The sequence below is a fragment of the Delphinus delphis genome, chromosome 2, assembly GCF_949987515.2.
Source record: "Delphinus delphis chromosome 2, mDelDel1.2, whole genome shotgun sequence".
NCBI classification, from domain to species: domain Eukaryota; kingdom Metazoa; phylum Chordata; class Mammalia; order Artiodactyla; family Delphinidae; genus Delphinus; species Delphinus delphis.
Genome location: NC_082684.1, coordinates 22,715,669 through 22,741,725, shown reverse-complemented (window position 1 = coordinate 22,741,725; position 26,057 = coordinate 22,715,669). Strand labels below are relative to the sequence as shown.

Sequence of the window (26,057 nt, the reverse complement as noted above, 5' to 3'; positions counted from 1 at the left end):
ATAAGGCAAGGTCATGTTTCTCAACAGAAAGAAAAACCTGATTACTGCACTGTTGTGTATGACCCAATAGTAGTCAGCCTCTAGCCCCACTTCCTAATATACTCTCCTGTTCCATGGAGGCTACAAAACCAAATGCTCAGCACTCCCTAGAGCTAGGTTCCAGGGGCAAATCAGATGCAATGCAGAGAGATTTAGAGATTTAGAATGTGGAAGAGAGGCAGGGACCATATACTTGCTAATTTGGCTTTTTACTTCTTGCCAGCAAGGTCATAAAAGATAAAATTTATTCTGTTCTGTAGTGAATCTCTCCCTTTGTGCTATCCATCCTTTCTTGGAAGCCTAGGCAGGGCCACATCTGCCAACATTATAAACAACTATTGTATAAAATACCTAAAGCAGTTCTATTTCCCATACTAAACCCTAACTGATATTATAAAGTTTTGCCTTTACTGAGTAAATAAAAGAACTAACAGGTTTAATAGGATTTCACCAGAAATTCTCAGATTCTCAATTAAGCCATGCCCCAATCACCTCTACTGGGAAATTAACTTGACATATTCTTACATGTCTTGATGAACTCATTCATTTCAGCATAATTCAGGTGTTTTATGAACAGATACCGAGAGGACAACTAATCAATTTTCCACAGTAGGAAGAACTAAGGCAAGTCTCTTTTAATAAAAGAACTCAAATCAATCAAAACAAGTGTGGTAGCACCGAAATATACCTACATGCAGTTAAAATAGGCCACCACTCATTGGGATCATACTATTTAAAACTTTTTTTTTAAGTCATGATTGGTTAAAATCTATGAGTCAATTATTTTTAACTCAAGCAAAACACGTATTAATAATCTTTAAAAACTGCTTCAAACCCTTAATGAGTGAGGGATCAGCCACATAAAACATCAGGGGCCATTATGGTAACCATGTCACAAATATTCTTCCTTTAAAAACATTAACCTTCTGCCTTTTCTATCATACTAATTTTGACCACATATACTATTATCATTTTCTTTTCCCCCAATGAAGCAGAGACACACAAAGGATATTACTTCCAAATAATAGGTTCCTCAGTCTTTCTCAGTGATTAAAAATAATTATTTCTCCACAAGTCCTATGAGAACATATCTGCTTCATACAATTACAGTTTCCTTGTACTTTTTAATGAAACATGATACTAAGCTTAAGCAAAGTACACAAAGTAATGTTCAATTAATTAAATACATTCATCTCTTTGTGAAGAAATAAAATATTAACTTCTGCTTCATTAGCAGTGATGTTCACTACACGGAACATTTTAAATACACATTTCTTCAGAGCGTTTAACTTAAAACACGGGGGGACATATAATTATCATCTAAGGCCCCAGCAACACACTAGGGGAATTCTGACCCTGGCACACATATCTCAAAGTACATTTGCGTTTTCTTAATTTTTCTCATACTCTGTAGACTGATAAATTTAACTCTGCAACTCTGATGTTTAAAGTAGGCACTCTGGGAAAAGAAAATTTGAATATAGATAGGATAAAACTGTTCTAAGCAACTGCTTTAAGCAGATTGGTATTTGGGACAACCCTTGTTGGAGGTGGAACAACCTGTGGTTACACACTTGCTATGAAATGCAACAGCCCAAAGCAGGTATCAGAGAAAGATGTTCACCTGTGACTTTCCAGTGTTGATGTGGCAGCTTAGAGGATGAAGATAAATTATGTAGTTCAACTAAAGAAATATTATTCCTAATTATATGACATATCATGAAGAGGAGAAACTAAGTGTAACATAGCACAATACTATTGCTCTACATCACTATAGAGCATTACGATTTATTTGAAACAGATCAGACACATTGTCTTATATGATACAATAACCTTGTGCAATTGGGAGAAATCAATTTTTCTATTTTAGACAGGAGGAGAAAAGAGACGCTAAGGAAAGCTAAATGAGATAAAAGAGGCCTATTTTCTTTTTGTAAAGTAAAGTATTTTGAACAAAACTAATGATCCCTTGAGATACCACCTCACACCCATTCAGGTGGCTACTACTTTAAAAAAAAAAGAAACCAGAAAACAGAAAACAAGTGGTGGAGAAATTGGACGTCTGTGCACTGTTGATGGAAAAATAAAATGGTACAGTGGCTCTAGTAAACAGTATGGTGGTTCCTCAAAAGATTAAACACAGAATTACCATATGATCCAGCAATTCCTCTTCTGGGAATGTACCCCAAAGAACTGGAAGCAGGTCTTGAAGAGATGTTTAGATACCCATGTTCAAAGCAGCGTTATTTACAATAACTAAAATGTGGAAGCAACCCAACTATTCATCAACTGATGCATGGATAAGCTATATATATATATATATACACACACATATATATATATATACACACAATGAATATTATTCAACCTTAAAAAGGGAGGAAATTCTGCAATATGCTACAACATGGATGAACCTTGAGGATATGAGGATATTATGGTAAGTGAAATAGCCAATCGCAAAAAGACAAATACCATATGACTCCGCTTACATGAGGTATTGATATTTAGAGTAGTCAAAATCATAGACAGAAAGTATAGTGGTAATTGCCAGATGCTGGGGGGAGGGGAGAATGGGGGGTTACTGTTTTAATATGTGTAGAGTTTCAGTGGGGATGGGGATGGATGATGTGATAGCTGTACAGCAATCTGAAAGTATTTAGCACCACTGAGCGGTTCACTGAAAAATGGTTAAGAAGTTAAGTTTTACATTATGTGTACTTTACCACAAAAAAGGAAAAATAAAAATAATCCCTTTTTTAACTATGGTAGACATAGAAGGGGATGGCTTTGAGAAATGCTTCTATAATCAGCCCCTCAATAAAGTCAAAGAATATGATCCTCCCCCCACACAGCCAGACCACATTCAGACAATCAAAGTAAAATCAGTGTGTTTTCTATACCAATGAGAATTCAAGATATGGCTCCTAAGCCAATTTCATACCATCTAATCACATTGCCACCTGTTAATTCCACTGATATTTAAAGTTCAGTAAAATTAAAAATTCAGTCACACTGACCTCATTTCAAGTGCTCAATACGTACATCTGGCTAACCTGTGTGGACAGTGCAGATACAAAACATCTCTATCACTGCTGGAGGGCTACTGGACCCTGCTAACCTAGAGCAACCACTCGATGTTTTTTCTAATTTTTCTTATCCTTTATATATACAGGTAGAGCCTTTGTTTCTAATGTTGATCATGTACATTCTCTTTTCTAAGTTTAAAACAAATTGCATAAATTTTACTTAAGAGTGAAAAAAAATTTTTGTTCTCAATAAAAATAAATACTTAGGACAATATGTTTTGTGGGAGCAATGTGACCGAAAATGATTCACCGGGTTCTTTTGTTTGTTTTTGGTTTAGCTTTAAAGCTCTGGTCAAAGTTCATTTTATTTTGACATTTGATTTTGTGTCTTAGCTGAAATATATCACTTCTTAATGTTAGTAATTTATCTATATAGCCTGTTGGATTTTTAAAATATCAATTGGAAATAAAGACAGCATAATTAATTCCTTTCCAAAGAGATACCTTTCTTTTTCCTTTCATTACTGCCTGGACCAGGAGTCCCAGTATGTTGCTGAATAAGAGGGAAGTGCTTGCCTCATTTACAACCAATAATTCACTGTTAAGCATGGTGTTTGCTATAGGTTTTCAGTAGGTACTCTGCAGTATCAAGAAGTTTCCCTCTCTTCCTTTTAACTAAGAGTTTCCCTAATTAATGGATGTTAAATTTTCATAAGTGCTTTATCTGTTGAGGTAATAATGGTTTTTTTCTCTTATGCTGGTTACTCTACAAACTTTATTTAAATCAACCAGGCGCTACTGGAATAAACCAAATATACACAAATGATATATAAAGATGACACAAGTCCTAACTTGGATATATGTACTGTAAATATTTCCTCCCAATGTAGCTTGTTTTTTTCATTTTCCTAATGGTACCAAGCATAAAGCAGAAATCTTTAACTCTGTCAAAATCAAATTTATATATTTTTTCATTTATGATTCATGCTTTTGGTGTCCTAGTAAGAAATCTTTGTTTACCGGACGCTGTGAATGCTTTCATTTTCTTCCCCTGTATTAGTTATTTATCCATTACTCTTCTTTTAGTGGTTACCCTAGAGATTTCTATACGCAACCTCGACTTATTAACATTTAGATTAGTAATTTTACAACTTTCTTCATCTTAGAACCAAGGACTTTAAAAACACTTCAACTTAATGTACAATTCCCAAATTAAGCAGTATTATTGATGTAATTTTAATTTTCTAAATAATTTAAATAAGATATTATTACAACTGGTTTTAAGTCAATATTCATTTAGACTTTTCCCAAATTTTTACCCCACGTATTGGTCTTCATTCCCTGCTACATTTTTCTTCTTTCCTCTTCAAAAAATTACCTTGACCGTATCAGTTCTGCTAAAAATGAATTCATCAGTTCTTGCTGTCTAGAAATATCTTTACTTCAGCTTCAGTTCTGAAGAATATTTTCACTGGGTATGGATCTAGATTGGCAATTATTTCACTTCAGTACTTTGAAGACATCTTCCTATTCTTCTAGTTTCCATTTTGATCATTTATGGTAATACATCTTCTTTCCCCTCTAGCTGCATTCGAGGTTTTCTCTTTCTCTTTGGTTTTACTAATTTTACTATGACATGTCTAGTTGTGATTTTTATTGTATCTGTCCTGCTTGGGACTCTTAGGACTTCTTAATTATGGGAACTGATGTCTTTTCTCTTCAAATATTGCTTCTGCCTCTCTCTTCTGCTTTTAAGATTCCAATTATATATACATTAGAACTTCAGAACTTTTCATTATGTCCCACCTATCTGTTATAAATGTTTCCATATTTTCCATCATTTGTCTCTCTGTGACTCAGAGTGGATATTTTTTTCCTAATTGGTACACTATTTCTCCCAAGGAGGAAGACTTCCCAAATGGCAATATAAGGAGGTTAGCAGACCCTATTCCCAGCAAAACAACCAGTTAACTGGTAAAAATTATTTAAAAAAATAAAAACCATTTAAAACATCTGGAAATTGTCCTAAGGGTATAGAGCAAATAAAGAAACAGTTATTTAAGAAAATCGATTAAATCTTGGTAAGAATAATGAGAGGCTGTGGCATCTCAGCCACAATCTATTCCAATGTACGCTTCCTTAGCTCAGTGTGAATGAAGCAACACTCCAGGCAAGTATAGCCCAAGAAGACAGGGCTTCCCCTATGCCCAGCTCCCAGTCTAGGGCTACAAATTCACCCATAGAGGGGCAGGCCCCCAGATCAGAATTGCAGAAGCTCTATCCCAAGAAGGCACAGCGAAAGGACAAGTCTCCTTTCCCCCAACCAACCCCCACTTGTAGGGCAAAAGGCATAGTACATCTAGACTGCCCCTGCCCAAGTTCACTCAATACAGTGAAGGATCCATAACAGAAGGGGCAAACTGTGAAGATCAGAGACTACCATTCCTACCCAACACCACACCTGAAGAGCTGGAGTATCACTCCAGAGGGAAACAAATTATAGTCCCTGAATTCAGCTCCAATGCAGGGATGCAGAGGTTCTGCTGAGAAGGAGAGAGGTCATATGAACAGAAAGCTCAACAGCTCTGCTGTTATTTGTAACAGAGCATAAGAAAATTCATTTCTAAGGATGATGTCAAAAACAATGGCGATCTTGGGTGTGAGCAGTTAAGAGGCTGGTGGTTTCCATATCACTAGTAGGAACAAGTGAAACAACAGATCAGACAGAAGTTTAATAGAGAGAATCAAGTAAAGGATAGCTAAGGAGAGCTCTCTTGGGATCAGAGAATGCCCCGAAGACTGGCAACACCCTAGCCTTGCAAAGAGGCCCAACCTTAACTGAATCAGATTTATACCAATTTATAAGCAATTTATACCAAAGGGCACTGTCAAAAAAAAAAAAAAATCATCTAAAGTTAGTGGAGAGGATAAAAGCTAAGTGAGATAACAACAAAGTCAGCCTAGCCAGAGATGAATGGGAGAAGCAGGGAAATAGACAATCAAAGAGAGTCCAGCTAAAACAATAATCATCCCTGGTGGTCATGGAGGCTGTGCACATACCCAAGGCTACAAATATAAATGAAGAGTGTGACATAATAATGAAATCACTAAACCTGTAAAACTATGAAACCATTGTTTCAGATTTTCAATCACCAAATACCAATTTCTATTTGAAGATATTTCTGCTGTTTTGTCTTCTGATGACTCTTTGCCTTTATATATATATATAATATATATAATATATAATAATAATATATAAACAATATAATATATATATTGTTCTGTCCTTGGAGAGTAGGAGCCATCTTGGTGCAGTAGGGATGGAGGAGCCTCATGCCCACTTCCAAAGGTTCAAGGCCCCAAGCCCATACCCCTGGTTCTCCATTTGAAGCCTCACAGTGATTCTGCCCACCCACACTGAAGAGGCCTGGTTTTTCTAGTGAATTGACACTTCAGTGCTAAATGCAAGTTCAGTGATTGTGCCTTTATTGAGGGCAATGTTGATTTCATTTGTGTACACCCAGATCCTAGCACCAGACCCAACAGGCCCTTAATCAAAATTTATTGAATGAAATGACTGCATAAGCTTTTTTTCTCATTGCCAATTAGAAAATAGAAAAAACAGAACACAAAACCAGAAACCAAACCACATACTATATTATATATCCTAAGTATATATATGGATGGAGGCCTCATAAAATTCTTTAGAGAATTAAGAAAAAAAATAAAATTCTTTACAGAATTGAGAAAAAAAAATGTATCTAATCTTCCCTTAAACTCTACCTACCTATCCAGCTCTTAATTTAGTTATTATATATTTCAATTCTCAGATTTCTAGTGATTCTTTTCATAATGTCCTATTCTCTGCTAGGATTAAATATCTTATAACCTAATTTCTTAACATATTAATAACCATCGTTTAAAGTTGATTTCTGTTAACACCTATATCTGAATAGTCTATCCGCTGGTTTCTATCTCTTGCTTTTTTTTCTCTTGCTAAAAAGTAGTGTGGTTTTGTTTCCTGATCTGCCTGCTAAGTTTTGATTAAAGGCTAGACATTGTATGACAAATTATAGAAACAATATCAGGGCTCAGGATGATCATACCTTCTTCCCCAAAAGATTTACAGTTGACCCTTGAACAACACAGGGGTTTAATTCAAGTATAATTTATAGTTGGCCCTCGGTATCCATGGTTCCTCCACGTCCATGGATTCAACCAACCACAGATCATGTAGTACTGAAATATTTACTATTTAGAAATATCTGCATATAAGTGGACCCATGCAATTCAAACTCATGTTGTTCAAGAGTCAACTGTACTTTTGTGTAAATGGGCAGTAAGGATAAGGACAGATAAAATCAAAGCAGATTCAAAGCTATGTTACAGTCTTTGTGACTGTTAGTGTTTCAGTTCACCCAGACTCCTGAAGTTTAGCCCTTTGGGTATCCCAACTGAAACTGCAAGATGTTCACCGGGCTCTTCCTCTTCAATGGGCCTAAGCTCTGTTGTAAACTCTGCTCAATTTGCGATTCAGAACCCATTACAAGGGAAAATGAAGCTAAGTGTCAGGCCCATCACTTTGCACTCCACTCCTTAACAGAATACTTAATCTCTCTTGTCCTTGTCCCCAGATAACTCTCTGATAACTTCAAACAGATTTTTTTAAATATATGTCTTCCCCAGCTTTTCTAGTTTTTCTTAGTAGGAGGTACTGTTCTTTAATCAGAATTGCCAAAAGTTTGCCTAATTTATAATCTTCTTTAAGGAAGAGCAAACAGTCTAACATTTTGTCATTACAGGTTCCTCCAAAATAAAAGATTGCATAATATAAACACATACTTCACCCAGTGAAGTACTAGAGACTAAATGCATTTAATAGATTTGAAAAAACTTGCTAACATTAACCTTTATGTTAGCCATGGATACTTATTAAAAACTAAAAGAATGTTTTCTCAGTGCATATGAATAATTTAATTTTCTTACAAAGATAATTCATACTATTTGAACATTTCCAAGAGTATAATGAACGTGCTGACTTTTTTGTGGTTTAAGGCTCAGTACAATCTCATTTCCACTTGTAGAAAGTTGCCTGAAAACAAACACCTAAAAAACAATTTAGTTTTCCACTTAAAATGATATGCTATCAAATTAAAATCACTCTAATGATAAGGTAACGATTAGGACTACAGGTATAATGCAAGAACAGTTAAAACTGGATTATTATAAAGTCTTCTTATCCCCCTTTTAATGGCATTTGTGGTAGTCAAGAAATGAATAACCATCAATTACAGAGGCAAGAACATTACCTTATTTGTTTCATATCACCCATTTTTCTAAAGCAAGTCCTTCAATCATTATTTCCAAGGCTATATTTTATCTTTATAATTGCTTTAAATATTAAACCTATAGCTAATATGTTTTTGATACGTCATTATTTTGTGAGGAATGTAAGTTTCTCCCTCTCTCACCACCACCTCAAGCATGCATGCACACACACGAACAAGCACACACACATCATATACACACAAAGAACCACAAAGGCCTACATATTCAATTTATATGTAAAAAACGATGCAGAAATCATCATGATTTCAGAAAACAAAGAACTTGAAAATGAACATTTTTATTCCTAAATTATTTCTTTATTCACCACATTCAAATGATAAGTTATAATAAATATTAGTGATAGTTTAAAAGCAAAATTAAAATGCTCATTCCACTTCTACTTTCTGGCTTTATGGAAATATTCGTTGCAACTCAGTTACAGAAAATAGAAAAACGGCCTTTCTTCACAACTCCTAAAATTCCTATTTTTTCCATATAGATGAAAGACCTTGGAATTAAGCTAAATCTTTCAGGAAGTGTAAAGGTTTGTTTAGTTTTAGAGTTTTTACTTGTACAGCATCTGTGCCAATAATCATCTTTTTTAAGAACTTGGAGTACAGTGCATCTACAGTCTTAGCAATTGTCCTAATGTGAGAGTTAATTTGGTTAATAATAGTGGCAGACTTGATCTCTACTAGGTTCCACAATTTGAGCCTTTCTCTATAACGTTTTGCTACCAATATTTTTCTTTATAATCTAACCTGTATATTAAATATTACTTATTGCTCAGGTATACCTTATTTTATAACATGCCCTTGGATAAGGAAGAAATTATTAAGATTTTAAAAAAAGAAGTACAATAGGAAATTACAGACAAGGTTATTAAGATGTCTAAGACCGCAGGTCTCTAAGAAGGGTTTAAAAGTAGTATTGAAGTGGGCATTACTGCATTGGAAAGTGGCCAGCTTTATATAAAAAAATGCAAAAATCAAAACAGTTTATCCTAAAAGCATGCATGAAAGGAACAATCTTCCTTCTGTTTCTACTGTACTAATCATAAAAATGTTATTATTGATTATCATTTATTTTCCACAATCTTCTCTCTTCTTAAAAGGAAATGCTGGCATTACAGTCCCAAGTTTCTGTTAATGAATAATCATGTCAGTTGTCACTCAATTATCACTTTCAAAACTTACTCTATATTATGTACAGCACCTTGCTTTTTCTTTGAAGTTCTTCATTGAATTTAAAAGTCAATTTTTTTTTTTTTCCCCAAGAAGAGTAAGTTGATGGAACATGGAGGCTGAGATTAAATCAGGAGGAATCATTGATCAAGGATGCTTGGAATTCTTATGAATACAAATAGCCTATCAAGGTTAATGAGGTTCAACTCAAGTTTAGAAGAGAGAAAAACCGCACTTAGTATTTTTTATGCACATACAGATTTAAGGTCTTAGATAGAATTTGAAAAGTAAATTATGCAAACTCAAATGTAGCTTTCATTTGGGTTTTTCACAAGCTATTTTCATTGTTTTTTCCCCAGTGTAGAACAACTGCTTAAAATATATATTCTGGATCAACAAAAACTAATGCAATTAGTGAGAAAGAGCAAAGGTCCCCCCTTGAATATGACAACTCTTCCAGAAATTAATGTGCTTTTAAGGAATGACTGGACAACAAGTGTTAGCTTTGAAAATTAACCGTAAAATTTTTCTACAATATATTATTTCAGTCAACAAATATTAACTGAGTGCCTAAAATGGGTGAGACATTGTTTGCAGGGGTTGCGTAAAAGGATATTGAGATAAGACCTGGTTCTTACCCCATACTCATTTATGATTTGAAAAGGGTCTAAGTCTTTAATTCATAAGTGGCTCCCAGAATGCCACAAGTTTGAATTATAACATCAATGCATACTGGTAAATGGCCCAGAGCAAAATCTGTGCACAGCAACATATCAAAAGAAAATGTAAACAGAAGGTTAAGCATCAGAGTGGAAGCACAGGAGATTGTTAGAAAGACAGAAGAAATCAGTTCAACATACTCCAGGAATAAAGACAGAATCTGCTAAAGTAAACAGGATCTCTGGGTACAAGAATGCTATTAAAGAGAGGTAGAGGGTAGGGGAGCCTTACCATAGCCATGAACAAACAGTCCTTTAGACATCATTACTCTCTGATTCTGTGTTCACCAACAACTTTTTGGTTACTAATTCAGCTTTCTAAAATGTAGGTACAGAAAATTGGGAGACTGGTGCCCTGCACAAGAGAAGAGTGTATAAATATCCACGTAGGATTCCCACAGGGTACATCAATGAACTGGCACTCTTTTATATACTGTTCTCTTGCAAGTGTCACTATTAATATGAACCAGCATCCTGGGTCACATTAATTCTAGGACACAGAAAACTCAAGTTTCCAGATGTCTTGTCCAGAGGACAAGACATTGAAAAATGGTATCTTTACCAAGGTAGGAACATCAAGGTCAGATTTGTCTTGGTGACAGGACCGCTTTCTTCTGCAGCCCCATTTCTCCTTTATTTCAACCCGCTTTGAAATTTTAAAGAAACATACCCAGATTACTTTAAGACAGTGTGAGGTGGGTGCCATAAGATCCTCAGTGACATAGGCAAGAGGATGGTTCAGAAAGAAGGATTATCACTTGCAATGGATACAATCCAAGAAGGCTTCAGGGAGGAAAAGCTTTAGAATTTCCACAAAAAGAGGACACTAAGGAAACACTGAACAACTAGAACAACAAAAGATGGAAATGAGGACGGAAGATAAAGAACAAATGAGTCTACAAGACTGTATAAGGTTCTGCAGGAGAGGTGTTAGGTCAAGGTTAAAGAGAAAGACATTAATGATCAAACAAACCACAAGAAAGGTTACTATTCAAATGTTCTTGGGCCTGATCAATAATCTCATTTATGCATCTTTTCTTACTTATATTTGATTTCTAAAAAAGCAACTAAAGGAGATTAATTTCCATTTTTTATGGAATGTATAAGGCAATACTCCATACCACCAAAAGTAAAGCAGAGGCTAAATGTTTTTCAATTAAATTTCAATAAATTTTCCACTGTTAGAGATTACATTGAGTGATCCATGACCTATATATATCTCTCACAAAGTCTATACTAGATGTCACTTTGAGAATAGCTTAGGAATAAAGATATTTAAAGGGCCTCCACAAGTATAAAAAATAAACAAGCCATAATCAGAAGTGTCACTAAATCTAAAACAACTGATATAAATTTAATTAATTATTTTACTGATAAAAATAAGAAAAATCAGAGAAAACTGATAAATGATAATTTCTTCCACGATGAACAATGTCTTTTTGTGATATCCTTTTCAATGGAAATTAGGAAAAAAATATTTCATCCCCCAAAAGGAATTTCAATTATACTTACAACAAACTCAAAGAACATTCTATGTCAATTTTAGAATATCATCTTCATAGAACAGGGAAATCTGAGGGGGTTTTGTTCATTGCTATGTCACCAGTAACTAGAACAGTGCCTGGCATGTAATAGATGGTCATTAACTATTTCATATGTGAGTAAATGTTCAATCTTTCTCTCCAATTGTGTTTCATATCCAAATCTATACAACCTATCCCAACTAACCCAAGAGAATTCCAACTCTTCTGGTAACACATGTGAAAATATAAAAGAACTATTAATTTAGGACTTTAGGGAAAGCCAGCCTCTTTCAATGAGAGCATTATTACATTATAAATAATTTTTAAATGTCTACATGCTTGAGGTTTTTTTCAATTTATTCCATAAATGGTAAATAAAAAGAAACAATGGGAAGGAAGGGAGAAGAGGAAGGAGGGAGGGAGGACAGACCAACATGTGGTTTTCAACAACTGAGCAAAGAGATTTTTCTACCTCTGGCATCATTAGCATAGTTGATTTTTTTTTTAATATTTAACTTTGACAAAATAATCATATATTTTACCACATTTGTCAGCAGAATAAAAGGCTAAATAATTCTCATAAAAAACCTTTAAAAGTCCTACAATTACAACTGCTCTGAGAATATTTCTAGTAAGAATTTATTAAACATGTAGAGAGGAAGGCAAGATCAAGATGGCGGAGTAGGAAGACCTTCAGCTCACCTCCTCCCAAGGACACACGAAAACTACAACTACTTAGAGAACAACTATCTCTGAGAATGACCTGAAGACTAGCAGAATAGCTCTTCCACAATTAAGGATATAAAGAAAGAAAACCACACCAAGATAGGTAAAAGGGGAAGAGAAGTAATTTAGTCAGAACCCAGAAGGTCAGCCCCCAGCAGGTGACCCAAAAGAGAAAGGAGACATCACAAACTCAGAGGTCCTCCCTAAGGAGCAAGGGGTTCAGTCCCAACTTCGGGTACCCCAGCCCTGCAGACTGGCACCTGGAAGACAAGCCCCTGTAACTGGTTTTGAAAACCAGCAGGGCTTACAGCCAGGAGAGCTGGAGGGCTGTAGAAAACTGAGACTTTGCTCTTAAAGACTGGCAACACAAACTTACTCCAAGCCCCAGAACAGAGGCAGCAGAGTGACAAGTGCCTGACACCCTAGCTGTCCTGCCAAGACTGCCTCATCAGACCCCCCCAGCCCACATAATCCTCCCTCTCCAGTCCCCCACCAAGGCGGCAATCCCTGGCACACCCCTGGAGAAGCCTTGGTTCATGCTGGGCTCCAACTCTAGCCCCTCTGGCTCCAGTTCCCTTGCCAAGGTGGTGGCCCTCTATGGGCCTTGGGCGAAGCCCCAGCCCACACGGCTCCAGCTCCAGCACCCCTACCACCAGGGAGCAGCCCCCAGTACACCCCAGGAGAGCCCAGGATCACTTCGGCTCCAGCCCTTCCATAAAAGCCACTGGACATACATAGTCTGTATAAAGACACTCCTCCACAAGGACACATCTTCAAGACATGGAGAGGTAACTGTTTCTCTTAATTCATGGAGACAAACACAGAAAGTCAAGCAAAATGAGAAGACTGAGGACTCTGTTCCAAACAAAAGAACAAAATAAAACCCCAGGAAAAAAAACCACAAAACTTTAATGAAATCAAGGTAAGTAATTTACCTGATACAGAGTTTAAAGCAATGATCATAAAAATGCTCACTGAACTTGGGAGAAGAACGGAAGAACACAATTAGAACTTCGAAAAAGAATTAGAAAATATAAAAAAGAAGGAATCAGAGGTGAAGAATACAATAACTGAAATGAAAAATACACTAGAGGTGATCAACTGCAGATGAGGTGATGCAGAAGAATACGTAAGCAACCTGGAAAACAGAATAGCTGAAATCACTAAGTCAGAACAGCAAAAAGAAAAGAGAATGTTTACAAATGAGGAGAGCTTAACAGACCTCTAAGATAACATCAAGCATAGTAACATTCACATTATAGAGGTGCCAGAAGGAGAGGAGAAAGAAAGGGGTAGAAAATGTATTTGATGAAATAACGGCTGAAAATGTAACCTGTCGGAAGAAACAGACATCCAGGTCCAGGAAGCAAAGAAAATCCCAAACAAGATGAACCCAAAGAGATCCACACCAAGACACACCATAATTAAAATAGTAAAAGTTAAAGAGAGAATTTTAAAGGCAGCAAAAAAAAAAAAAAAAAAAATCAAGTCACATACAAGGGAAGCCCCATAAAGCTATCACCTGATTTCTCAGCAGAAACATTGCAGGCCAGAAGGGAGTGGCATGATATATTTTATTGAAAGTGATGAGAGGAAAAACACCTACAACCAAGGATACTCATGTGGCAAAGTTACTCAGAATTGAAGGAGAGAGAAAGAGTTTCTCAGACAAGCAAAAACTAAGAAGAGGTTAACACCACTAAACCAGCCTTCCAAGAAATGTTAAAGGAACTTCTTTAGGTGAAAAAGGAAAGGCCCTATAAAGGTAGGAAAATATATGAAAGGAAAAAACCTTACTGGTGAAGGAAAATATATAGTAAAGGCAGTGAATCAACCACTTAAAAAGCTAGTGGAAGGTTAAAAGACAAGTCAGAAAATCAACTGTAACTACAATAAACAGTTCAGGATACACAAAAAGATGTAAAATTTGACGTCAAAAACATAAAACATGGTGGGGGGGAATAAAAAATGTAGAGATTTTAGACTGTGTTTAGACTGTGTTTAACTATCAGCTTAAAGCTAACTAATTAATTGATTAATTAATTAAAATACATTTTCTATTGATGCACAGACAAGATGAAAGAGAAACTCAGACTGCAGTAACATTAAATATTGCCTTGGGATTATATAAAGTTATATGCTTTTAACACCAATTTTCTACCTTTCATTATTATTTAGTAAATTCTTCAAATGTGGCAACTTATTACAATTAGAACACAACTTCCCTAATAAGAACAGAGTAAGACTGATACATATCTATTTCCAAACGTGTCCTCCATGTTTGATCTAATTTGAATAATTAAAATAGGAATTAAGCCATTTTCTTTTTATGAAGTTCTCTCCTTTGGTTTTTAATATTTTCTAATACTTATGCTATCTGTGCTAGATAAAAGGCAACCTGGAAATGGTAGCTGCCTAGTTACACTTCACTCATGGTTACCACATCATTCATGACTACTACACAACTCTAAATTGACGGAGGCATCACAACTCTACCTCATGGAAAACAGCTGGAGATTTGAAACCCTTTATGTTTCCAAAGAAAAAATATCAGTAATAACTTTTTGCTGTGCCTTCTGCCAGTTTCACCCCCCAAATAACTGTTCCTTCAAAGAAAAAAGGACCCTCTGTCTGAGGGATGGGCTCAATTGCTACTGGAACAAGAATATTTTCAAGTTTGATAGGTATCCTGACTTTGAGGTCCCAATGAAGAGAAATGAATTCATAGAAATTTTTGTATGTAATTAAAGTGCTCATCTATATAACATTACCTTATCTATATCCAAACTAGAGTTCATAAAACATCACAATCTTTATATTAAAATTTCATTAAGCAATTCTATGAAACAGAACTGAAGTCCTTTGAATACAGCTTAAAAACAGCAAAGTCACCTCTACTTGTGCTGCCAAATGTACTCTCTCCTTGTCTTTTCGCTCCAAGCACCGCTTCACTTCCTCTAACTCAGATGCCATTGCACTGAAGTTCAGCTGCACTCTCCAATCTGACATCTGCTTCTCCAGATCCTCTTTTTCCCGCTCAACCCCTTAAAAGAGAAAATGTAAAGCTTGATGGTTGTTCGTTACTCACAGGATAATGTACTTTCGAATGGTATGTTTTAATATTCTACCTAATACAATCCACTTATTAATTGTCACTGTCACCCAACAGACTTCTCAGAATTTGTCATTCTATTGTTTCAAGTCTCACACAGTTTTCTAAAATATACACATTGTTGTGTCATCCAATATTATCACATTTTGATACTAAAGTGTTATCTGATTTCTAGTACAATTTATTTCAAGAAAATTCTATGCATTTTTTCTTTAATTTGCCTTACATTCCTATATTACCCCCAAACTCTAAAACAAAAATACTGAAAGAATTTTCAACTAAGCTTCTCCACCTAACTGAAGTTACTGAAGTTCACACAACAAAACACTTTTCTTGCAACGTAAACAAATGATGCTGCTAAATTTTGATTGTGTTATGACCTCTAATCTATTAATTCTGGAGACTACTACCTACAATTGTATCACTGAACAATATAAATTGACTTAGTATTTATTTTTAGTCCAACATGAAATACTTGGTATATGATGAACAGGGCACTGTTAACACCATCTTTTTCAAAGATAAATAACACAAAAATCCTTTTCTCAATGAGCTTGCACTCCAAGAATAGAAAGAAAACATAAAAATAAAGTACTTCCATGAATTTAAGATGTCAAAAATTGGAACATATATTATCAATTTAAAACTACTCTTTTTCTAGTAGCTTCCTTTCCAGAATAGGAAAGAAGGAAGGAGACACTAGCAAATCCAATTTATAGATCATGTGTAAGACACATGCTAACTTTAGAAATATTAAAATGTCAAAATTGCACATTTTGGATGAAAGATACATAGGTATTTTAATAGTATGATAAGAGCACTTATAGATACTAGACAAACAGTTCTCTATATCTGTATAATTTCTGTATAATAAATGGTTAAAAATAGTCCAAAGGATAGAATGATTAATTCTATCTTAATGAGAAACTGAGGTAGGAAAAACTGGTTACTATGGTAGTTCTAAAAAATAGATACCAAATTTCACCAAGCAAAGGAGATGAAGTTGGGGTGATATTTCAGGGAAAGGAAACAGCATAAAGCATAGAGGAACAATATTGGATTTCATATTCAGGTAACTGCACACACAGGAGTTCTACACAGCTAATACGTATGAGGGAGGGAAACAGGAGAGTCAGCAGGGAGTTATGCATTGCCAGGGAGCTTAGAAATGAGCCTACAGACCAGGAGTTAACAAACATTTTCTGTAAAGGGTCAGATAGTAAATATTTCAGCTATATGGTCTCTGTCACAACTACTTATCTCTGTTATTAAATTGCAAAAGTGACCTGGACAATGCATAAATGAATGGGAGGAGCTTTAGTCCAATGAAGTTTCTTTACAAAAACAGGGGGCGGTCTGGATTTGGCCCATGGGCCATACTCTGCCCACCCTTGCTAGGTCTTCAACGTGAAAATATGCATATTTTTTATGTGTAAATGTATTTATTCATTTGACAAATATACACATTCATTCATCTTATAAATACATTTTTTATTTTATAAATTTATATATGCATATGTGTGTGCATATATCTCTCTATAGTACCTATCTACATATAGACATAGGCATGTTTCATGATATATATAACATTAGTGTATACATACATATACAAATTAACATTAGTATGAATATATTATACAAATTATGGAGATAATACATATGAATATGTGTATAAACACATACATATATGTATATTTATAAAACACATATGTATTTGGTGTGATGACATAATACTTTGATATGTTTCATAATATAGATATAAAACATGAGTGTGGATATATATAAATATATAGATATACACACATATATACATATATAATGAAACATTTATCAAAATTAAAATACTTAAAACATAAAGTATAAAATATAGTGTTACAAACACTCTCCTCCCACACCCAGTGGGTTATATCCTCCATTTTAAGGAACTCTTGCTACAAACAATGATGGGTCAGTACAGGATAGCAGTTAAGAGTTCAAGTCTGGGTAGAAAAAAGATTTGGTCTGCTACTTCCAACAAATGTTAACTTTAAGCAAGGCACTCAATTTCTTTGTTCTTTAGTCTTTTTTTTAAGTCATTAAAATGGAAGTAAGAATATTCCCCCCTCATAGAATAGTTGTAAGAACTAAAGGAGACAGTGTAAAATGAGTAGCATAATGCCCTGTAAGAACTCAATAAATTATAATGAGAGGTTTTAATCAAGAGAATAACATGAAAGTTTTGTGTCTTAGAAGGGTCTCTTTAGTAGCAGTACAGAAGACAGATCACAGACAAGCTATTCAACAGAGTAAGACAAGTTAAGAGGGTAACAGAGATGAGATGAAGCATGCCTAAAATGGGCTAGGGGGAATAAGAAAGAAGCAACTTCAAGAGATATCAGGATCTACAAATAGACAGGACGTAGAGACTAATTAGATGGAGGTGAGAAGGAATAAGTTTGGATATTCTTTGTATTTTAGGCTTATCTGGATAAAGAATGATACGATCAATTAAGATAGGAAATAAAAACAGGTTTTGAGGAAAGGATGAATTCAGTTGTAAATCGGCTGACTGAGCATTCTGGAAAGGCATATATTGATGCCCAATGAACAACTCCATCTGGAGGGCTGAAGGTTAGGAGAGTGAGATGAGCCAGATTTAGGGATCATCGTTTGTAGGTGATAGCTAAGGCATAAGATTAAATAACAACCCCTAGGGCGAGGTACTAAGTGAGAAAAACCATAAATAGGATTCTAGACAACAGAGGCATTTAAAAGGCAAACTGTAAACAAAAGGAAAAGATTCAAATACAAAGACTGAAAGCAATTAAGACAGAAGAACCAGGAAAGAGTAGGAACAATGAAGTCAGTGGAAGAGTTCTAAGAGGAAACAAACAGGAGTCAAGTAAGGCAAGTAATGGAAAGATTCCTTTGAATTTGACAGAGAAGACCACTAGTAAACTAAGCAAAGTCAATTTTAGAAGTAGAAGTGGAAGTCATTTCACAGTGGGTAGAGGAACAAACAGCAAGCAGAGCGTGATGAGTGTAATTTCTTATGTAGAATTTTTTAAAATAATACAAGTATTCTATAAAGATGAAAACTCTAGAATTGTTAAAAGAAGGTGAAGAAGTCCACTGTCACAATGACAAGAGAACTTTAAGGGTTTTTTTTTTTAACCTGGGAAGTAGTTAAAAAAAAGAGATTCTTCTAGTCCTCAAAGACACCAAAAATAACTAGATTTTATGAGACAACAAAACATATAACAAATGTACCACAGGATCTTTTTCCAAACAAAATGAGAGTTCTTATGTGCATCTTTATGAAATTTTGATGAATAATCTAATACCTTATATTTTACTGTTAAAAATAAATTTTAAAGTATTTGATGTTAAAATATGATTAAATTACAACATCAAATGAAACTTAAGCGAACTTAATGGCATGCAAATATATTAGGATAGGTATGTCAAAATTTGCCATCCAGTGAAGATTTTCTGGCAATGTGGAAATTCTAACTTAGGCAACATATTGAGTTATGTGTAGGGAATCTGGGGAATTTGTAACATCAGATGCTTACAAGAGTTTCTACAGTAATTTAGGCATCTGAGTAAGAAGCATTAATATTTAAATAGTCTGAAATAGTCTACCAGAAACCATTATAAAATTTCAGTATCACCATTTCTGTTAAACACAAACTTTCAAAAAGAAATACATCCAGAGTAATTAAATTCCACAGCCTAAATCAATACCTCCACTGAAAAAGCATTCTAACAGTTTTCAAACACAAAGTCTTCCTAATCAACATAAGAAAAAGCCAGTCATATTGTTCAGAACCACTTCTACAATGTGATTAAATTTCGCCACCAATCTCCAAGTAACAAAAAGATAGAATCTTAATTGTATGCATATATTGGGGAAAAAAATGTGTGTGTGTGTGTACGAATCTGAAAAAAATTCCACTACTGCCTTGCTGTCTCTTTCTAAAAGAAAGACTCATGAGATAAGCAGGTCTGACAACAGAAATGGGTTTAAAAATCAAGAAGAGAGGACATTAAAATTGGATGCTAATATCAGCAAAAAACAAGTGAAATTTGAAATTAAAGACAATACCATTTACATTAGCATCCACAAAAAATTAAATACTTAGGTATAAATCTAACAAAATATATATGATGAAAACTACCAAACTCTGATGAAAGAAATCAAAGATTAACAAAATAAATGGAGAGATATTCCATGTTCATGGACAGAAAGATTCAATATTGTCAAAATGTCAGTTCTTCCCAACTTCATCAATAGAAGCAATGCAAGCGCAATCAAAATCCCAGCAAGTTATTTTTTGTATTTTGACAACCTGATTCTAAAGTTACATGGAATGGCAAAGAATCCAGAATAGCCAGTGCAGTACTGAAGGAGAAGAAAAGAATTAGAGGACTGACACTATCCAACAAAACAGTGTGGTACTGGCAAAAAAGAAAAAAAATGGTCAGGTAGATACATGGGACAGAATAGAGAGTCCAGAAGTAGGCCCACATAAAGACAGTCAACTGATCTTTGCCAAAGGAGCAAAGGCAATACAATGGAGAAAAGATAGTTTTTCAACAAATGGTGCTAGAACTGAAGGCCTGCATGCAAAAAACTGAATCTAGACACAGATCTTAAACCTTTCACAAAAATTAATTCAAAATAGATCACAGATTTAATGTAAAATGCAAAATTATAAAACTCTTAGAAGATAAGAGAATGATTTGGGGTTTGGTGATGGCTTTTTAGATGCAACACCAAAGTCACAGAAAGAAATGACAAGCTGGACTTCATTAAAAATTTCAGCTCTGTGAAAGACATTGTCAAGAGAATGAAAAGACAAGCCACAGACTATGAGAAATTATTTGCAAAGACATATCTGATAAAGAACTGCTATCCAAAATATACAAAGGACTCTTAAAATTAACAATAAGAAAACAAACAAGAAACAAATAAGAATAAAATAAGAAAACCATACTAAGAAATGGGCCAAAGACTTTAATGAATATCTCACCAAAAAAAATACACATATGGCAAATAAGCATATGAATAGTGCTCCACACCACATGTTATCAGGGAAATGAAAATTAAAACAACAATGATATGCCACTACAAACCTATCTGAATGGCCAAAATCCAGAACACTGACAACTTCAAATGTTGACAAGGATACAGAACAACGGGAAATCTCATTCACTGCTGGTAGAGGGAAAAATGATATAGCCATTCTGGAAGACAGTTTGGAAGATTCTTACAAAACTAAACGTACTCTTGCCATCTAGTCGAGCAATCACACTCTTTGGTATTTATCCAAAAGAGATGAAAACTTACATCCACACAAAAATCTGGACGCAGACATTTAGTTTACAGCAGTTGTATTCATAATCACCAAAACTTGGAAGCAACCAAGATGGACTTCTGTATGTGAACGGATAAATAAACAGTGGTACATCCAACAATGAAATATTATGCAGTGCTTTAAAAAAAAATTTTTTTAAAAGAGCTACCAAGCCATGAAAAGACATGGAGGAAACTTAGAGGCATATTACTAAGTAAAAGAAGCCAATCTGAAAAGGCTACACACTGTATGATTCCAACCATACTAGGTTCTGGGAAAGGCAAAACTATGGAAACAATAAAAAGATCAGTACTTGCCAGAAGTTAGGGGAGAGAGGGATGAATAATGAAAAACAGAGGATTTTTAAGACAGTGAAACTACTCTATGATACTATAATGGTGGATACATGTCATTATGTTTGTCCAATCCTATAGAGCACACAACAAGAGTGAACCCTAATGTAAAATACAGACTTCGGATGACAATGATGTGTCAATGTAGGGTTCATCAGTTATAACAAGTGTACCACTGTGGAGAGGGGTGTTGATGGTGGGGGAAGCTGTGACATGTGGGAGCAGGGGTACATGGGTTTCTGCTCAATAGTGCTATAAACATAAAATTAAAAAATTAAGTCTGTTTTAAAAAAACTGGATGCTAAATTATGATTAACTTGGAAAACCTTGTAGTAGATCAAGAAATAGGATGAAAAGAATATATAACATAAGGAAAGCGATTCTGAAAATGGGAAATATTTAAGAAAGATCAAAAAAGCCCCAGACATTTACAAATCAGAATGATACCTCTTCTAAACCTCCAGTCAACTTCTTGTTCGTCCTGATAGTTTGACTGTTGCTTGGAAATCTGAGATACTTGATGTACTAAGCCTTTTTGATCACCTTCTGCTTTCATGAGTTGTGTACGGAGTTCTTCTACCTAAATACACATAGTCAAAAATGAAATTTTATCAGTTTTAAAAGCAGGAAAAGAATAACTGAACTTACAAATTATTTTTCTAGGGAAAAAAAATTTACTTCCAATGGGCTACTGTAAGCACAAGTTGAAGCCAAGTTAATCTCCTTGTTATGCCAAGCACAGTGGAACAGTCTCTTGCTCCATTTCTTTATTCCTCCCATTCCTTCCACAAACAATGAATGTTCTTTCCCCTTCTCTGTGTCTACTGTGACAAAGAATTTGACCACACTTTTTTTAAATCCCTATTTTCACCTCAGTCCACTCTACTGTTATGAACCCAAACTACCTCCAATTAAGTACTATACATTTTTATATTTTTCACTTATTCTCTTTCATGTGAACATAGTCTATTGGTTGGTAAAGTCAAATGAAATGATCACAATTTAGCACACTGTGATATCAAAGTACTGCTCAAAATAAATAAGCAATAAAAGCTGTTGAATAAACTATAAACTCCTTGAGGTAAGGTACCATTTTATTCTTCTTTGTATATCTGGAGACTAGCAAGCATGTCCACAATGACCTTTAAACAAGTCAGCAGTGGCAGAGACTCAGGTAAAGTCACAATGACAACTTTAACACATAAATCTCTTATTTCAAAAGATAAGATCAGAAATTACAAGGCAGAGTTCAAAAAAAAAAAAAATCAGAAGGAAATGAATACAAATATAAACTTCCAAAAAAGAAACTCTAAACTCTGCCAACATTAATTCCATTGGACCACTGGCTGCAAAACAAAGCCATTACACATTTTTAAACATTTTGTAAAACAGGAGCTACGGTGTTTCAGATGCTTCAGGATTAACTGTCAAAACGTAATACTCCTTCTGAACGTCTAAGATGTCTGACAACTTTGCCTGCCTAGCATATTATGTAGTGAGTTATGTAAGCCACACCTCAAAACAGAGGAAGTTACAATTGCAATTTATATTAAACACAGGCAGAAAGGTAGTTAGAAACCCACATGCCTTTACCCAATGTGTATAAAATGGCTATTTCAAGTTACTGAACTTTAGATATCAGAAGCACCAAACTCCTATTATTGGCTAATGGGCTGCAAAACGTTATGCTTTAAAATTAAGCCTTATCTCTGGTTAAAAGGAAGCAGGGCAGGTAGCAGCTTGAAAATGCGAATATAAGACAGTGATGCATTCAAAGTAACTTGAACATGCAAGGTTTGTTTTATGTATTTTACTTCCGCCTTCACTCTCTACGTCTCCTTGAATAAAATTAAGCTCCTGGGAAAATTTTATCTTACACATCCAGTCTCACTTTTACACTGGTTATGCTAAGAGAGATGATTCCTAAACTGGAAAAGCAATCAGCAAGATATGCTGTCACAGTGGGAACCTGGGCTGGTGTTTTATATTGGCTTTCTCTGAATCTTCCTGAAAGGATTTCATCTTTTGCTTATGTGTGTTAATATACATTCCTTAAGGAAAAATACTTCTAGATCTAAGGTTTTTTTCCCTTTCACAAAGACATTTAATAGGGAAAGAGACTCAATCCTGATTTAATTTAAAGCAGATTATCATAGCTTGCATAGACTTACCTGATGCAAAAGTGCTTCTCTGCTGCCTTCTGACTGATTCAATAACCTTCGAGATAGCTCCAATTCCTGTTCAAGCTAGAGTTTCAACAAAGAATAAGGAAAAATGTCCAATGGGGCAGAAAATAACTAAACTATTACAGGCTCAGTTTAAGAGGAGAAAAGTGAAAAAGTTTTCAGATTTTTACAGCTAACATAAAAGGAAAAATATCTTGCTATAAACATATATCAGTGCTCCCATTAAAATAATGGTAATTAAATAACAAAAAGTGAACCAGACCAGACTGCAGGAGGTCTTGGCTCTAGTCAGTTCCATCTCAATTATGACCCCCATTTAAATCTCTTTTCCTTAGGCCTCCTGTCACCTCTAAATTAAGGATTTTATATTAGATAATCTGAGATCCCTTCAGTTCTAAATCATTTTAATGTAAATTCTGAAGCAGTTTTTTCTTTAAATTACTACATGTAGTATCATACGAACAAAATTAGAATAAAAATTTCAGGGACCCAATGACTCAAAGTGTATTTCATCCAATTGGTTATTTTTTATATTCTTAATATTCTTATATTCCTAATATTTCCAATATTCCTAACATTTCTAAAAATTTTAATCAGAATAAGATATTTTAAATTTCCCTAATAATATTGCCATTAGATAAGCATCCACAGAAAATGTGCCAGTTAGGTGACTAAATACCCTACAAAGTCAACGTGCTTCGCTTACCTCAAGCTGAAAAATATAACAGGATGTGAAGGGGGGAAGAATATGCCACTCCAAAATATGCCTCTTGGCACAAGTATTATTCTGAGCTGATGGCAATCAAAACCCAATAGACTCAGGAAAAGCTTTTTACCTTCCCCTAAATTGCATTTAAAAAGTTAAAAAGGAGGTCGGTACCAGAAAGAGAGCTGTTACCAAAGATGACTTTCTATATCTGAAAGACCTCTTCACGGCAGGGCAAACATTTGTTTACCATACATATACTCTTCTCATCTTCCTGTGAACTGTGTTCCTCCCCTTTGAAGCCCCAAGCCCCTATTCCTTGCCTTAGTTCAGGATGGTAGATAAGCCTCAACTGCCTGGCTGTCTTTGAGTCTCATATTTTTATGGGGCTCCCATACATACAAAATTAAACTTGTTTTTCTCCTGTTAACCTGTTTTATGTCAATTTAATTATTATACCAGCCAAAGAACCTAGAAGGATAAAGGGAAAATTATTTTTCCTCCCTTACAGATGGGACACTTTTGTTAAAAATCCACAGCTTACATATGCTGGACATGTTTGCACTTTGTAAGGGTAAGGTTGTTTTGTGAAATCACAAATGTATATTAAGATGTTATTAAGTGCTTAGATTTGTAACAGTTATCCTAAATTATCATTTCATTTGAACAAACTACTATCTATACATTAGTCTTTCAGAAATTGTACATGTGGAAGGTGTGACTATTAAGGAGTAGCATGAGGGAACACTGTGGTGATGGAACAGTTCTGTATTTTGACTATCGCGGCAATAAGATTGAGACTCATGAGATAAAACTGCATAGAAGTACACACACACAAACACACACTTAACACACAAATGAGTATACACATAAAGCTGGTGAAATCTGCATAAGCTCTGTGCATTGCAACAGTGTCAATTTCCAGGTTTTGACGTTGGATGGCAATTATAGAAAATGTTATCACTAAGAATAACTGGCCCATGGTACATTTTGTTTTGCAACACCTATGAATCTATTATTATTTCAAAATAATTTTTTCATCCAGTTATATAAGTTTTTTAAAAGTGTGCAGCAGCTCATAAAGTAACTATCACATATTTTTAAAAGTACAGTTGACCCTTGAACAACATGGGTTTGAACTGCACAAGTCCACTTATACACGGATTTTTTTTCACTCGTAAATACTACAGTACTATAGGATTGAATTCACATATGTGAAACCATGGCTAGAGAGAAACTGCAAATACGGAGAGCTGACTACATGTTATACTCGGATTTTTGACTGCACAGAGGGTCAGGGCACCTAAGCCCCCATTGTTCAAGGGCCAACTGTAAATCAACTATAAAGTACATGTGGAAGCAGAGAATCCACACAAAATATTATCTGACCTGTTCTCTTGTTTCTATAAATAAATAAAAAGGGAAGAAATCGCACTGAAGTCAACATGGTTTCAAAATCTACCAGGGTCCATACTGGTCATGTTTCCTGGGTAATATCAGCATCTACAACTCCCAAAGAGCAAACGTGATGACCTGATGTACCTTGCTTACCACCGTAAAGATAGCATGGATGCATCATGCAACCTTACATAGGTTGGTGAAATAAAATAAAGAAGGTAAGGGTAAATAGAAAAGGCAATACAGAGTAAAGAACATTATATCAGAAGCAAAATTTCACTTTATCACTCATTACCTTGGGCTTGGCCTTTAATCTACTCATTTGCAAACTGAAGAGAGTTGTTTGGCCTCTGAGTTACTTTCTAGCTCTAAAATGCTACGCTCTATAGCCTCACAGACATGAATTCATATCAAAGAT

At 34.9% G+C, this 26,057-nt stretch overlaps 1 protein-coding gene across 1 annotated transcript in view; it reads right to left on the bottom strand.

The window, feature by feature from the left end:
• Nucleotides 1-26,057, bottom strand: part of CEP128 (centrosomal protein 128) — a 435,188-nt gene that overhangs the window by 308,081 nt on the left and 101,050 nt on the right. The window contains exons 10-12 of the mRNA XM_060003365.1: nucleotides 23,521-23,595; nucleotides 21,797-21,929; nucleotides 15,438-15,589 (exon numbers count right to left, since the gene is read on the bottom strand). Of these exons, the coding sequence (XP_059859348.1) occupies nucleotides 15,438-15,589; nucleotides 21,797-21,929; nucleotides 23,521-23,595 (360 nt within the window). The remainder of the gene's footprint in view (nucleotides 1-15,437; nucleotides 15,590-21,796; nucleotides 21,930-23,520; nucleotides 23,596-26,057) is intronic.